Below are 16,839 nucleotides of genomic sequence, written 5' to 3'. Positions count from 1 at the left end.
AACATCCCCGAATGAATAGTTCTGCTGCCTAAGAGAAGAAGAACAAATGCTTTAAGAGGGCAAAAAAGCCCAACGCGAATAAAGACTTTCACTACCATTCCTTGAAGAATGTTATTGAAGGCACCTACGCGTCCGGTACGAATTACTCTGAGGAAAGTTCTTCTTCAATTGCAGTCGTATCTGTTGCATGCTTACGGCTAGACAACATTTTTATATAAATTTTCAGCTGGATTTTCATGTACACCCTGTAGTCTTTCTAAGACCTTGAGGATGGAAGCAGTAAGTTGAATCAGTCGAAAATTGTTTAACTTTACATGGAGTGTCGTCCTTCCATTGGAATAAACATAACTTTTCCATTTGTCTAATCATTGGTTATGATTCATAACTTATGAAGGTTAGTGAGATAATTGAGGATATTAAAAAGTTATGTGCTTTCGTTTCTACCAAACAATGTTGCCTTTTGATTGCCTTTTTCTATTTTCGTGTTCGCTTCTAAAATAAAGGCAAACGGTAAGAAAATGTTGAGTTCGTTTCTTAAAATGTGGCTCTCTTGTGAGGCAACGAGGCACCTTCTCTGCCCTATGGTGCTTTGCGAGAAGAGAGTGTTACCCTGAAAGTCAAATGGTTGCTTAAAATGGCAATATTATGAAATGCGTGAGCTACAGGGTTGTGTGTAAGATCAAACAAATTTTGCAACATTTTTTTGAAAGAAAGGAAATCGCCATTCGTTTTTTTTTTTGGTTATTAGCACCCACCACAAAGAAGGATTATGCTACTTTTTCTTTTCTGCCATTTTTCGTTTTCTCCCCCAAAAAATTACACTGTACATGGCACACTGCCAAAATCAGTTTGTCACCAAACCAAATTGGAAAAGGGAAGATGGAAATTCATTCTAATATATAGTATACATATGTATGTAGTTACTAAACATATCTTTTCAACATTATGTCATACTTGCTAATAAATTTTCCTCTAAGACTGCATTGGATGACTCTAAAACTGGAAAGCAACGAAATAGATAAAAGATATACATAGCGAGTTGGTTGAATCGGAGGAGCAAATTGTAACAATGCTGACTGGAGGTCAGGCGAGTGAAAGCCAAGTTAACAACAAATAAAATAAAGGACATACATACGCACTACATACAGTAAATATCGTGGTCATAATTACAAAAAGCTTTAAATAACAATTTCGAAATTTATGCATTTAACTAAGCGAATGACTTTCAAAATAAGCATAGAAAATGCCTACAGTGAAATTCTAAAGATGCCTACATACATACATATCGCATAACTTTTAGGATGTAACTTTCAACTTCGAACGGATCTTAGCCAAGGACATTCTTAAGAAAAATTGCAAAACAGATTTCCAAAAAAAAGTCACTTAACGCTTTTTGCAACGATGGCATCGCTATGCTTATACATACATACATATGTACATATGTAAATATAACATGCGCATTTATGTTGTAAGCCCTGCTGCCGACAGACAACCAACCATCAGCGACAACAAGCGCGCAATCGCATACGTCCATTGTTAAAGCAGCTGCTGTAGGAAAAATAAAAGCAAGAAAAAATAAATAAATAAATAAATAAAAACAAAAACATCAAACCAAGCAGCGCGCTGGCCAGGGTGGCCATTTTAGTAAATTGTTACCAAAATTGATAGAAAAAAATTGGGGTTGGTAAAAAGGTAAATTTTTGTTCGTTTTGGTAGATTTTTGTTAAAGTATTGCCTTTGAAAAACAAATAAAATTTTAAATTTAAAGTTTAGTCAGAAAAAAGCTGAATATATTCCTCTCAATACATGATTTGATAACTACAACTAAATAATATAACTATAACCAAATCATGAGTTGAGAAAAATATAATTAGTTTACGTAGCTAATCTATTTTCTCAATGTATGATTGCCTAAATATTTTAAATGATTATTTAAATAAAAAGAAAAAAATGGACAGGTATGTAACTACACACCATGATTGCTCACAAAAAATCAACGCCAGTTTTTATAAACGGCAATTTTTAAATGAAAAAAATCAAAAAGACCGGCGGCAAAAAATTTTTAAAAATCAATCATTTATTCATTTTAGCTGCATATTGTTGGTTATACTAAAAGTCCACGGGCTATAAAACTATATTGTTTTAAATGTTCAGAGTAAAAAGTTCGAAATTTAGACGAAAATTTTTGGAATTTTTCTTAATGTATATAGGTTGAATTCTTAATTTTTATGGGTTTGGGTTAAGCGCAAATGATATCGTTATATAAAAGAAAAAAAATTGCAAAAAAGGTCTTTACTTGAAAAACATCCTGAATATCAAAAAAAAAAATACCAATCGGTTTTTGAGTCATTGTATGTGTCTATAAAAACTCCATTTCAAGTTTTTTCAAATGAAGTTTCGTTGTTGCCTTTAGTTTCATCACCCATAATATGATCTCAAATACCATGTCATTAGTTAAATAAAAAGTTTCTTAGTACAAATTTTAATTTTTATTTAAAGCACAAATCTATAGTTTTTATGCAAATAACCAAAAAAAGATATTGGCAGATATTTTCCAGGTTTGGTATTTGGATTTTTTTTCAGGTAGATGGTAAGTATTTTTTTTTCGTCAGTGGCAACCCTGGCGCTGACAGTAAAAGCAAAAGCCAGCGAGTGCATGCATTGGTCGACAGCGCTGCTCACCACAAAGGACATTATTATTTGCAAATTAAGATAAGCTGGCATTTTGCTTCCTCCACTTCCACTTGGTGATTCCGCTTTCCATTCTTTTCTATTTATATAGCGTTATTTTCTTTACAACAAGTTTTCAGAAGAAATCTGCGAAAAAAAAATATTTTTTTAAACTGCTATTATCCTTTTCATTTATTTTTCCTTTTCAGTGAACTTTTCGCCAATGCGGGATTTTTCGCTGCAGTTGAATAATGGTAAAACAAGAAAAAAAAAGTGTATTTATTTTAAGGAAAAATGCTTCCTTTTCCTGCAGCTAAAGTGATTCTGATTCTAAGACACGAGGGGAACAAAGTGTTCAGCATTCATGAGTCTTTTCATTTCCTTCGTCTGATTCATATTCCTCCTTTTCATCTATAAAATTAAATATTTATTATTTATATTATATTTTATTTACTTATTTATCTTCGCAAAATTAAAAAAATTATATTTCAAAAAAATTTTAACTGATCTTTGACCCTTTATAGCACCTGTAATATAAGTTTGCACGAAAAAAGATATACACCGTTTAAATAACAAAAGCCAGACCACGAATATATTTTTAACCGACTTCCAAAAATGGAGGTTATCAGTTCGTCGGAATATTTTGTTTTTTTTTATGTATGTTACCGCATAACTTTGGACCACGTTAACCGATTTCGATAATTCTTTTTGCAAGAGAAAGGTAGTGCCTCAGGGGTGGTCCCATACTAACTGGCTTAGATCTGATCATTGGATCATGAAAAAATTAACAGTACTCCTAAATTTTTATATTAGAATTGAAGTCAATTTTGTTTTTTGCTTAAAAATTACTTGTTACTTTTTTAGTTATTTACATACAATAATTAAAAATAATTTTTAACCAAAGGTCAAATTTCAAACTTCGAAGGTCCATATCTCGATCTCTGAGGCTAACTTCGAAAAACAGAGAAATTAGTTTTTTAATTATGACTCAATCTGTGCATTCCGCAAATTTTGCATCAAAAATTGCATCTTAAATTGAATTATATCAAGAACCAAAGATAATGTGAAAATTCAACAAACATAAAAAAATCCGACTGCTCTTAAGCCGCTGGTCATAGTCAAGGTGTGGGTGAAATTGTCTACGAAGGCGGAAACACCGTAGACAACATGGCAAATGCAATGTGGTAAAAGTGACAAAGCGACGCCAATAACATTCCCCATTTGTTGCTTGAGGTAATTGCACTTGCCGTTAACGTCATCATTGCCATTGCCGACGACAATCGAAGCCACGAAAAACTTTTATTGGCTAAAGGATAACAAGCAGCAAAAGTGCAATGAAAAACTATAATAAAAAGCGCTTAAAGACAGGAAAATGCAAAAAAAAAAAACAGAGACAATACAAAGAAAGCAAAAAGTTGGTGAATAAAAACTGACTATGCATCTACGAGTATGTATGTATATGAAAAGGTCAGCACTTTCTGCTGCTCGGATCAGCGAAAAATTAGTTCAATGGCATTTGCGGCCATTTCACAAAGCAGGCTCGCAACACTTTTTGCATCGAGATAAAGTGTCATAATTAATATTAAATTTGATTCTTTTTTTTTCTTTTTTTAGTCTTCTTTTTTATTCTTTCTCGGACTTTTGCTATAAATTGGAGCAAATATTTGTCATCGTCATGGTTGCAATCAGCAAATCATCGTTGGCATCAACAAGATAACTTTCGTAGTACATACTCTCACATTGTACGATTAGTAATAGCAAATTTCTGTCTAGACTAGAATGAAATCTCTTTCGTCTGATGTATGTATGTACATATCAATACCCTCTATCTGCAATTTTTACAAAAATTAGATTCTGATATAAAAATCCACCTAAGACTTAATTGTCATTGGTGATATTAATGCTGGCCTTGTATGACGCTTGACAGAAGAATTTACTATTAAATTGCAAAATCAGAATCAGCATTACTGATGACAGGTGAGTCCCAGGCGGGTTCTAACACGACAAAGTAGTTTTTGTGAAAATTGCAGATAGTGGGTATTGAATAAAAGTCCTCGATATGCATATGCGCTTTACACATTTGCTCTTAAAACATAACATAACTGTAACTTTACTACTTTAACAAAAATAGAGAGGCAAAGTTGTTCGCGTTTTGGAATGACCTTTTTTAGGTTATCTTGGGAGAGAAATCTTTTGAAAAGGTGAAAGTCATCCATTAATATGAGCTTATGCGAAATGCTTCGTCGATAAAGCACTCCATAATCAGAAAGCCGTTTTACAATGTCGCACATTTTTTTTTTTCCTAAAAAAATGGCTTTAAATTGTAGATACATTTTACTGAACGACTAATTTATGTACGCATTTACTGATATGACGTCTTCTAAGGGCCGCAGCATTTACGTAATACTGATTTTCCATTTATCATGGAAAATGTTACTGATACGCCATGTACTTACTTTCAATTTTAACTTTTCCGTAAATAAATGGTATGTACATCCAACATGGATCCACCATTTTGAATTTTTTAAATATGATTTCAGATTCATAATCAGCTACTTTAAAAACCCCCAACTGTAAAATTTTAAACGAATCCAATCGATTTAGATTTTTTTATTCGCCATATATTTTTTTAAGAAAGTTGGTACCACAGAGGAGATCCCATACTAATTTGGTTGATCCGATCATCGGTTCATGAAGAAATTAACGGTACTCTTAAGTTATTATAAGAGATTTGAAGCATATTAGTAATTATCGATATACTTATCGCTCATTTACTTCAATAGTGTCATAGTAAAAAAAAAAATATGTTGAGTTGAGTATACAGAAATTACCGCTACCTCGTCTTCTATGTTGTGTTGATTACCAGTATCTCACTAGAACAAAATATGTATACATTTTTCAAAAATTCAAAACTTTAAAGCCGTTTTTCTCGAGTTTTGCTTTTCTGAGTAATGGCATCATTGAAGTAAATGTATGTACATATATATGTATATAACGGTACTTTAATTCTAAAAGGCCCTAACCTGAAAATTTTCTATTTTACAGGAGATGCAAAAAAAAACTTTATAAAACGAAAATCCAAAACAGATAGGAGTTTTGAAAAAGTGGCATATAATTTTTAGTCAAGGTGTATTTTAATAAATAGTATATCCTATTGTTGGTTAGAGCCTTTTTGAAATAAGGATATGTATGTATGTATGTAATAATGTAAACAGGACTATCTCTGTATGTATATACATATGTACATATGTAAGGGCATGTACATACGTACATATGTATGTATTTATTTGCACAAAATTTATTTAACTCACCTCCTCCATATTTGACGTTACTGACATTTTCGCGATTGTAATTATGTTTTTTAAAGTTTCCCTATTTTAAAAAGTTTTTTTTTTCAGCCGCCTTTATTTTCCACAGACACGAAGTGTTAAGAACATTACTGCTTTATTAATAATCAATTAGGATTAGTTTGCAATTTCGAAAATCACCTTACTCTTTACGAGGTACTAAGCGTTCTTATCAAGTTGTACTTTATACTTAATCTGTTTTAACATTTTTCTTCTATGTTTTATTTTAAGGGTTTTCTTATTCTGAGCTTTTATTTTTTCTATGCATTTATTTGCATTTTATGTAATATCTGACACATCGCTTTGTACCTTTTCACGCATACACACCAACAATTTGGCCGGCCTTTAATGCAACTTCAACTTCTCCACTTCCACAGCACAGCGGTAGACAGAAATTTATACATACACACATACATGCATATATGCACTGATGCAAAGGTTCACCAACACAACAATAGCACGCATTTGGTACACAGTCGCCTTGTTGATGTTGCCGTCACCGTTGCCGTCGCCGTCGCCGTCGCCGCTGTCAACCAATACGCACAATTAGTTGGGTGGATTTTTTCATTTCTAAGTCAGCCAAGGTTTTTCACTGACGCCACAATGCGACTAAGAACAACAACACAAACAGTCAAAACACACTGCTGACTCAACTGATTTGAGCTCGACTCTACTGCAAAGCTCGTAAAAAAAAAAGTTTCGTATTTCCGTTGAGCAGCTTCCTTTTCTTTCCTTTGTTCGCCTTCAATGTTATAGTCTACCTAATTATGCTTGGCTTGTTTTTACGGTACATACTATTATTTTAACCACTAGCTCCCCGCAACGACATCAGACTGATGGAACTTCCCACTTCCTTTGCACAGCATTGGGTAATAACATTTTGCAAATTCTGCTAGTCACATCCGCTTCCTTTATTACTTCTTTGTGGCAGCACAAGTTTTCTTAAATCAATTGTTACACTTTATTCTTATATAGTTAGCATTTAATAATGTTGCATTGAGCTGAAAACGTCCAATTTTTATTTTATAAGATGCGACACGGTAAGGACGAATTCCGTCTTCTGTGTGTACTCTGGAAATGACAGTTTGCACATTCGTCTGCCTGCATTTTCACTCCTGTTCGGCCGTCATTCCATTATGTGTGGTACGTTTTAGCAATGCGCCGGCGCTATGAGGATACACACGAAGTTGGCTGGGGTTTGCGAGGACATGTCACTTAAATTGCGGTTAATTAAGGGTAAAACTTTCGATAAAAATGTAATCGTAAAGACACTATGCTCTGCGAAAATATATTTGTATGTAATTATACTTATAACTAAATATACACCGGGGGAAGGCTACGACATACAAACATATGTACGTATACACCGGCTAAGAATTACAAAAAAGTTCAAAAATCGGAAAAAAATAATAAATTCAGACCTCTAAATTAACTTACATCTGGCAGCATTGGGATGAGGCAACAGTGGTCGCCAATTGGCTTTTGTCGAATTGGAAAACCGAGACAACAACACTAGTAAACAGCAGTAGGGATGTTGGTGGCAATAATACATCGATTTATTTCTTTGATTCGATGCATCGAAATATAAATCGATATTTTTCGATATATAAGAACATAGCATTTTTCGATATTATTTCACAACAAAATATGTTATTCCCAAAATTGTACAAAATTTCAAATTAATTACTATAGCTGAGCTAATTGAGTTTATAACGGACTGTTGAACTAGGTTAAAAACTTTTCCGTAAAACCATAGAAATAAAAAAAAATAATAATTTTTAAATCATTAAAAATTCTTTCTTAATTACTTGATACATATATAATATAATTTATACAGAGAAATATGGGGGGCGGGGTAGGGGTTGGCGGATGCCGTGATCAATAAAATTGGTTAAAATAACTTAAATTGCTGGAAGAAATTGCTTCATTTTTCAAACTTTATCTGTTTGAATGAGATGGATGAAACCCCTGCAATCGAGAGTCTTCAAAAAATATATGGGTCCAGCTCACTTCTTTTTTTGCACAATTGAAAAACGGAAAGGATGGTTCAATGTTCTTCAAATGTCAGGTTTCAAAAAAAAAAAGCTGTGTATCAATACATCGACTATTTTTACGTACCTCGAGGGGAACATTTAAAACATCGATATTTTCGATGCATCGATGTTTTTCCGACATTCCTACTAGTAAACAGTGCAAAGAATGGCGACGTCAGCAAGGCGGTTGTAATTCATTTTGGAATTTAAGTAAAATAACTGCAAAACGAGAAGTGTTAAGACTAAAAAGTAATTGAACTAGAACTGATAAAGAATTAATTAATAGGTCTGTAAAATCTTATACTATGAACATAAGAGTGTGAGAAGCTGGCCGTTAGGAAACAAAGGATTTCAAGCTGAACAACAAATACAAGACAACATATGGAACCCGACTGCCACAACGTTGACTAATGTCATTCATTGCCTGCAACCTGCATTTCTCACCTAAATAAATTCGGTAGAAATATTTCCACATGCATATGCTCGTTAAAAATTTAGCAGAAAATTCTTTGTCGTGCATACAGATTATTGAAACTTGGATCATCAAAGTTTCTGATCGAATTTCATAATGACACAGCCGCGTTATGAGCTCCTAAACAATGGCAACCAACAGGAAGATGCTAGCCCTAGTGGTCTACTAAGGCGTGCTACGTTTGGAGGACGCTACGATGACGGCGACGACGAAAACGAAGAAATTGAATTGGGTACAGAACATCGCATTAGATATGAAAGTGATGACGATGAAGAAGAATGTTATGTGAATGGGCATTTGGCAAGAAAAGCCAGTGATCGGGATAGTGTCCATAATGAATCAGGAGGAGTAATGGGATCACCGGCAACAACTGCTCACCGGGCGGGTTCACGTATCATGCACATGGCTGTTGGAACTGTAGCTACTATACTACTTTATTTAGCACTTTCTATATCGCTAACATTCTATCAGCAAAAGTTAATTAAGGTACATACATTCATACATACACACGTTTATGCATTTCTAACCATCTCTTTGCATTTTTAATGACTTTCAAACCTATTATTATTTTAGAAATTAAAATTTCCCCTAACTATCGTTACCTATCATTTGGTATTGAAACTTTGCCTTGCTGCTATTGTGCGTGGTATTTACAAATTATGCGTAGGAAAAACGTGCGTCAAAATAGATCTACGCACATCATGGCAAAAAATGGCTCCAGCTGGTATTGCCAGTGGCATCGACATTGGATTTTCAAATTGGGGTCTTGAGCTGGTGTCCATATCTCTATATACTATGACTAAATCATCAACCATAGTTTTTATATTGATATTTGCAATAATGCTTGGACTAGAAAAAAAGGTATATTTAAAATTAACATGTTACTAAATTGTACATTGATTTGAAATTAATCTTTAATTGCAGAGCTTATTTCTCATATTTATCGTCGGTCTCATTGCAATAGGATTATTTATGTTCACTTATGAATCAGCACAATTTAACGCACTTGGTTTCATTTTTCTGCTACTGGCATCGCTTAGCAGTGGCATTCGATGGAGTTTCGCCCAATTTGTTATGCAAAAATCAAAATTAGGTTTGCATAATCCCATAGATATGATATATTACATGCAACCATGGATGATAGCGTCGCTATTGCCGTTCTTGGTAACTTTTGAAGGTAATAATTACTTGAGGAGAAAAAATGAGTTCACAAATAACATGTATTTCCAGGTCAACCGCTTTATGACGTGTTTCGCGATTTATCTAATACATCCAACGAAGTAATTTTAATTAATATTTTTTATATCACCTTTGGTGCTGTGCTGGCTTTCCTAATGGAGTGCAGCGAGTTTTTGGTGCTCTCAAAAACATCTGGCTTGACGCTTTCAATTGCCGGCATCTTCAAGGTAAATTTCAAAACAAACTTGTTTAAATAATCATAAAACTATACACATTCTTGCATTCTTAAGGATATTTGTCAACTCTCATTGGGAGTGGAAATTAATGGAGACCAGCTGAGCTTGATAAACGTGTTTGGCTTAATAGTTTGCTTAGCCGGTATTTGCATGCATTTACTACACAAGTATTTAACTTTTACTAAAATGGAGACGGTGAACATGGATGAGGATGATGGTGAATTATGTTTCAATGAGACCAACATTAGTCCCACTACAAATTGCAACAATCAATCTAGTGGCAATGCAATTACAAGCGGAAACGTATTGACTGCCGTTTTGCAAAAGAAACATTCCGCGCAAACTGTACCGTTATTAGAACAAAGTGATTCTGATGATTCTAACAATGACAATGAGCAAAATGCTTCTGATGTTATATTTGACGTATTGAAGCGGCGTGATATGCAACGATAAGGAAAATAGAAAAACTTGTTTCATTTCTTTGCATTACGACTTTTGAACTAGCTAATATGCTAGAAAATGTAAATGTTGTATAAATCATTCCCCTGTATTACTTACGCGTTACCGCTCTACTCCTTAAACTGTGAAAATAAATTTTAGTAGATAAGTGAATTATTGTTCGCTTGTATGTTTTAATGTTTGAAAGAATGAATTTTAGTTTCTTCGAAAAATTTAAATAAAATTTGAATTGTAAGTTTGTTTTAAAATTTTATGAAATTAGTACTACAGTCTCTTAAGGTTGTAATATATGTAGATATCTTGACTTTTAGTTTAGAATTGAATAATATTCAAACTTTCAACGTGTATGTATAGTCTGATCAGTAAAATATATGTACATTTAATACATACGATTGCCTATTTAAGATAAGTCTCCATGTATCTACTTTACAATTGTGTGCGTTCAGAAATGCATCAAGCCAAAGCATCAGTCTCGTTTCATTTCTAAACTATAATTGATGGAAATGTCAAATATGCGCAACCACAGTTAAAAGCCGAATTCGAACTTAATTGCGTAAATAAGACATTTCCATCATATAGTTTGGAAATAAAATATACTGATGCATTTCTGAACGCACCTATTGTCCACTTTTCAACATTGCTGGTACGTATTTAGTGTAATCCTAAATCTTATAGCACATTAGATATTAAATAAATGCGACCTCGTACTCTATTTGTACAATAAAACAAACATATTGATGTTGGAAATTCGTATCTAGTGTACCACTTTTTATTTTACTATTTGATTTATCAGACAGGTTCTGCAATTCAATCAAACTCGCTTTGAATTCAAATTGGCAGGGGTTGAAATTCACTCGGAAGTGAATTGCAGAACCTGCCCGAATATTTTTAAGCCTAAAATCCACCGGGATAAAGTCGAAGAAACCGACTGCTGAAACCTTGGATTTTTTACGATTTTTCTGCTGAGTTGAATTATATAAATCATATAACTTAAGTTATGCAGGTTAAGGGTTCAGAAGTACATATATATGTACATATATGTATACTTTATAATTTGAACAGTTGTCTTGCAACCCAAAACTTGATTAGGTCAAAAGGCATCCAATAAGCAAATATTCTTTAAAAAATGTATTAACAAATCCCAAGAAGCTTCTGAAATGGTATATTTTATTTCCATTGTACAATCTGTTTTTTTCTTTTTATTGCAATTTTTTGCATAGGTTTAACCAAAACTTCAAACCACGGTAACGGCCAGGAATATACATACATTTGTATCTGTTTAACATAACAAGAATATTCAATATGAGAGAAGAAAGAAAATAACTAAAAAAAATTAAGAAGTATTTAAGAAAAACTTACTATTGAAGACAAACCCCAATATAATTTATAGCTAAATAACACCATCATCGTTTTCTAACATTCGCCTACGTTTTCCCAACAACGGGAAATTAGGGCTCAAACACGAAGTATTCTCCTGCTCGTCGTCACTTTCATCGCTGAACGCCGCTGAACGCGACCTCTTGCCTAGAACTACCGTACATTCGGTTTGGGGAAATTTGCATTCACCAAGGTCACTTTCATTTTCCGACGATTCAGATTTCATATCGCTTATAGATACGAAACCAGACTCCGGACTATCACATGGAGTGGCTCCTGCGTTCGATAGTTTAGCCGCTGCGTATAGCATTGCTTGCACTTTACTTATATGTAAGTTATGCAAGGCAATTATAGCTTCCATACAAGGTTCGATCATATCCTGCGTACATTCAGTTACACTTACAAGATAAGGCGTCCAAAGAGGCGTTACGAAGGAAAGATGCCGCACAGCTGCAATACAAGATGCAGCAATTATTGATGGTCTGGCGTTGACGAACTTGATATCTGTAAAAAAAAAACTATGCCAATAAAAAAAAAAATTTTTAACTTTAAAATATGATTGGTAAGCGTACAGCTCAAAGTCTCATCTACAAGATTAAACAATAACTTGCTTAAAACTGTAGCCATTTCTTCATAAGTACGGTAATAAGGTGGTACTATGTCAGGTGTTGCATCGTTCAGTTGTTGATGCTGCAATATGGTACGAAAATCGGATATGCCACCATGCCAATTTTGCAAATATAAATGAAAATCGTCCAGCGTTATGATGTTATTAGCAAAGTACTCAGCAAAGGTGGCCGTTGTCGGGCGAATCAAGTCGAAATGAAATAGCATTAAAACCTTCATTTCGGCTTTGCGGAAATCGTCCAATGTGTAAACATCACCAACTAACTTATTGAGCTCAGCAAATTTTGGTGCATTAATATCGGCTTCCTCAATTTTGGCAGCTACTATTAAACATGTTATTGCTGTTAAATTTAGTTTTTCTGTTCGAATGGTGTAATTGTCCATGAAACCATCTAACAAGTAAAGCGCTGAAATGGATATAAAGTTAAAAATTAATCAATAGCAAATTATGTAGAATTACGTATACATATGTAGGTGCATATCTATACGCGCGCTAAAAGTAACTTAACTTCACTTAAAAAAATAAAATAAAAAAATATTCTCACCTAAATGTAAAGTTGTTCGCGAAAGTTGATGCACTTCTGTCGCCACCTTCAATAAACGCAACATTACCGGTCGAAAACCACATTGTTCCGATTGAAAACTTAAAACATTTCGGCGTAACTCTGTTTCGCGCAACGTTTGGAAAATATCGTCGGAATAATCGCATATCCAGTGGGATTTCTCTATTCGCTAAAAGTTAAGAATTAAATTTTTAACAAAACCAAACCATAAAGTTATTACCCGATTCGTAAACAATTCGACGGAATTTGAATATGGAGGAAACATAGACGCATCCAAAGTTTCTGTAGCAGTTGCAGCAGCTGATGCCGCTCCTGTCCAGGTAACACCAAGGACGCCAAACCCGGTAAATGGAATCACCGGCGAGTAGCAACACAGACTTGCATAGCTGCAATCAAGCGCCTCTGGCGTTTTAATGTTATCCATTTCCCGTTCTTGGTAAATTTTTCCCCGTTTAATTGCTATTATTTTTCTAAATATGCTTTCATATTCAATTCTAAGTTTACACAAAAAACAAAAATGCAATACATAAATTTGACAAGCGGTTCCAATAACGGTATTTTGCAAGAATCCCACATGGTTGCATTTTGAAGGACCAAAGTACGAAATGAAGTAAGAAATAAGACAACCGGTTATGTCTTATTTCACCATAGTTTGAATCGATTAATCGAGAACGTCCGATTCGACTATTTTCTTATTTAGGGCCTCTGCCAGTCATGTATGAAATTTTGAGGGATCAAACCAAAACTTTAACATTTCTCGTGGTGAATACGAACGCCAGAATTTTACCTAGCTCATAGGGCTAGGTAAAATTTTGACAGCTTCTTAATATGTATTCACATAACATTATTTGTCGGTAGTATAGGGTCATGTTCAAAATGGAAGCTGAATGTAGCATAAACAAGCGTACGTTACTTCCAAGTTATAAAATAAATATAAATTTTAACAATTTCAGCAAAACGCAAAAAACAGAGCTTTCACATGAGCGTTTGTTGTTTTTCAACTATCAAAATTTTACTTTGCATTTGGCACAGCGAAATTCAATTTATTCGTACACCATAGTAAATTTTTCCACCCCGTCTCACCACGGAGAAAAAGTTACCGGTTTGTACACAGCCTCAGTAGCAAAGTTCTATGGAAAAAAAACGTTTTACTAGGGTGAGAAAATTTTTCATTCTGTCTTATCCTGAGTTGCGCCCAAAACACAGTCTAATCGAAGATATCACATATAAATTTTGATGCCGATTGAAGTCGGTTAAGGCGTGCCGCACAGGGGTCAAAGTTCAGCTTACCCTATGAAGACGTCTTAACCGACTCCAATCGGGACCAAAATTTATGTGATATCCTCGACTGTAGTAGTATCGATTTTGAGTATTAGAGGAAAAAATTAATTTTAATTTTTTGAGTCTACATAGAGGAATCTGTATTTATATGTGAGGTCTGTAACCGTGGTATTACCGATTGAGGGGTTGAGGCCCACCCTAATAAACATATCGTTACCTAAATTACCTAACCAAGGCGGATCGTGTTTAAAAATTAGTATCTCTTTTTATTTTAGCTTTCTCATTGTAAATACAAAATACTAATTAAAATTTGGTGCGTACATACAAGTTCACCGTATATGGCTTATAAATTTAACGTTGCATTCGTTTAAATTGAATTGTACATACGTTTGTTGCAACCGTCAATATTTGTACCAGCAAACCGAATATTATTTTGCTACTGTTAATTATAAATAATATTTACATATTTAAAAAATAACTAATTTTGAGGCTTTCCATATTTTTGCTTTTTATGAAACTTTTTCGGATTTATGCCATACGCTTTCAAACGATCGTCGCTAATGTTGACGTCGCTATTTGTAGATTTGCTTTTGTGGAATTTTTTCGAGTTCGATTTGTATTTCGCTTTCTGTACCTTGTTTCCCGCAAATTTATTTTTCTCCGAAATCGCATTTAGAGAGCCTTTTTTATTTTGATTTTGCTTAAACGGATTTGACTTATGTTGTTTTGTTTTTCTATCCTTCGGATTACTTTGTGTGTTCACCTTCAGACTAGTTGTACTTGTTGAAGGCTGCACATCAGCTATGGTAAGGTCGTTTGTTTTAAAAGGATTCGGCTTGTTTTGATCTACCTTTCTCTTTTGGTTATTTTTTAATTGTTGACCTGCTGTATTAGTTCCTGGAGTTTTTGTAGTAACTTCTTCCGCGTTATTGGGTTTAGCTTTGCGTTTTTTTCGCTTATTTTTACTCTTTGTTTCTGTCTCTAGACGAGCAGCAGTTGAAGCGGGCACTTTCGAGTTTGAATCCTCTGATAATTTCACTTTTTTGTCGTTAGTTTCAGCATCAGCATCGATATCATATGGTTTGTCTGCCACTTTTGACTTGCGTTTCTTCTTTCTTCTCGCCCTTTGATTGTTTGCATCGTTCTCCACTTGATTTACTGCGCGCGGGGTAACTGGCTCAGACTGGTTAGATTCATCCTGGATATTTTGTTTTTCCTCCTCTCCATCGTCTTCATCAGAGCTATGAATGTGAACAAAAATTTGTCAGTTTATACAGCTATGACCTTTTCAAATTGCTTTCTTACCCTTCGTCATATAAACTTTTGAATATTTTACGTTTTAGTGCTTCATTTTTTGCTTTGAGTTTGTACAACCTTTGATCTTTTTTTTCTATGTGTTCTGGTCTATTCTGAATAGCTTTCTTTAAGCTTGCCCACTGATTTAACTCCTTGTTTTTGGCTAAGAGAATCTGAAAGGCATAATATCAGCAATTAAAGCTGGTATTTTTTTCCTATATCTACATATGTGTGTATGTTATTATAGTTAGTGCCGCAGAGCTATAAAGCTAATATTTATTACCTCTTCTATAGTAAGACCAAAATCGTTTGGTGTCGTTTCCACATACTTAAAACGGCAAGGAATATCGCCAATCATGTCTTCACAATCCAACTTGTAATACTCATCAATATAATCTTCGTAGGTTTTTTCTTCCTCTGGATTAAATGCTGGCTTTTCAGTCTTTATCATTTCCATGAATTGACTCTTTCGCCCTTTACGGCCTTTTCGTTTCTTCGTATTCTCGATAAGCTCTTTTTGCATCTGTTCTTTAGTTTCCTCAGGATCGTAATCACAGTCCATGTTAAAGTCTTCATCTTCGCAATGTAGATCATTATAATAGTCATCATTGTCATCTGCATTTGGATCGTAATTATCCCAATCTTCCACTTTTAATTCTTCAATATCCGAGGGGCATTCCGGTTTTTCTTCACCTTCATCTACTTGATAAAATTCTTCATTGAATATCTCTTGCATACGTTTATCGTGTGCTTCAGGATCGAAATCTTCTTCGAGTTCTTCATCTTTAAATCCAAGTTCTTCATTACCCGTAACCATTTTAAGTTTAAGTATTTTTTCTTCAATCTCTTTGCGTTTCATTTCTTTAACCATTTCTAGTTCTTTCATTTTCTGTTCCTTCTCATGCTTTTTACGCTCTTTGATTTCCTGGCGTTTTTGTTTTCTACGATCATCTGATTGGCGAACCGACTGTTCTATGGTTCTCGGATAGCGTTTTAGGAATTCAGCATCTGGTTCTTCGAATCGGAAATTGTATTTCTGTTCAAATTCTGCCTGTTTTTCGAGTTCTTTTTCATCTTCTGATAAAGGTTGATTATCACCAACGATTTCATCATAAGTGGGAATATCGGAAGATTTTGCATTTGTATAGCTAAGATAAATATTTTTGTATATTTGAAAAAGTGAACTAACGTTTAGATTTACCCTTTATTTAAAATAAAATCTCGCAGGAAACGCTCACTTTGCGGCAATTTTTCACTGCTCCAATAGGATTTCAAAGGCTTCAGCTTTTCTTTAATAGG

The 16,839-nt window shown here is 34.1% G+C and overlaps 3 protein-coding genes across 8 annotated transcripts; 1 reads left to right on the top strand and 2 right to left on the bottom strand.

Moving 5' to 3' along the window:
- Positions 1 to 8,185: 8,185 nt before the first annotated feature.
- Positions 8,186 to 11,149, top strand: LOC118747735 (solute carrier family 35 member C2). Of its 6 annotated transcripts, none has more exons than XM_036481848.1 (6): positions 8,186 to 8,260; positions 8,337 to 9,008; positions 9,096 to 9,383; positions 9,447 to 9,699; positions 9,753 to 9,928; positions 9,992 to 10,390. In XM_036481848.1, the coding sequence occupies exons 2-6, from the start codon at positions 8,619 to 8,621 to the stop codon at positions 10,388 to 10,390; spliced, it is 1,506 nt and encodes a 501-aa protein (XP_036337741.1). In that variant the 5' UTR covers positions 8,186 to 8,260; positions 8,337 to 8,618. The 6 variants fall into 6 exon arrangements, with proteins under 6 accessions (XP_036337741.1, XP_036337745.1, XP_036337744.1 ...); XM_036481852.1 differs by having other exon boundaries at positions 8,190 to 8,498; positions 8,575 to 9,008; XM_036481851.1 differs by having other exon boundaries at positions 8,190 to 8,498; positions 8,552 to 9,008.
- A 354-nt stretch (positions 11,150 to 11,503) lies between these two features.
- LOC118747736 (cyclin-J) lies at positions 11,504 to 13,601 on the bottom strand. Its single transcript, XM_036481853.1, has 4 exons — positions 13,184 to 13,601; positions 12,946 to 13,132; positions 12,346 to 12,807; positions 11,504 to 12,277 (listed from the first exon to the last, which is right to left on the bottom strand). The coding sequence occupies exons 1-4, from the start codon at positions 13,385 to 13,387 to the stop codon at positions 11,787 to 11,789; spliced, it is 1,344 nt and encodes a 447-aa protein (XP_036337746.1). The 5' UTR covers positions 13,388 to 13,601; the 3' UTR covers positions 11,504 to 11,786.
- An 883-nt stretch (positions 13,602 to 14,484) lies between these two features.
- On the bottom strand, positions 14,485 to 16,839 carry LOC118747730 (protein KRI1 homolog; the record flags this gene model as incomplete). Its single annotated transcript, XM_036481838.1, is given in 4 exon segments — positions 14,485 to 15,485; positions 15,550 to 15,713; positions 15,824 to 16,688; positions 16,742 to 16,839. Coding segments are annotated over 4 exon segments (1,890 nt in total), but the record flags the coding sequence as incomplete, so codon positions are not given.

The sequence above is a fragment of the Rhagoletis pomonella genome, unplaced genomic scaffold (genome assembly GCF_013731165.1).
Source record: "Rhagoletis pomonella isolate Grant_MI unplaced genomic scaffold, Rhpom_1.0 Rhpom_scaffold_00012, whole genome shotgun sequence".
In the NCBI taxonomy this organism is placed as follows: Eukaryota; Metazoa; Arthropoda; class Insecta; order Diptera; family Tephritidae; genus Rhagoletis; species Rhagoletis pomonella.
This window is presented reverse-complemented; position numbering and strand designations above follow the sequence as displayed.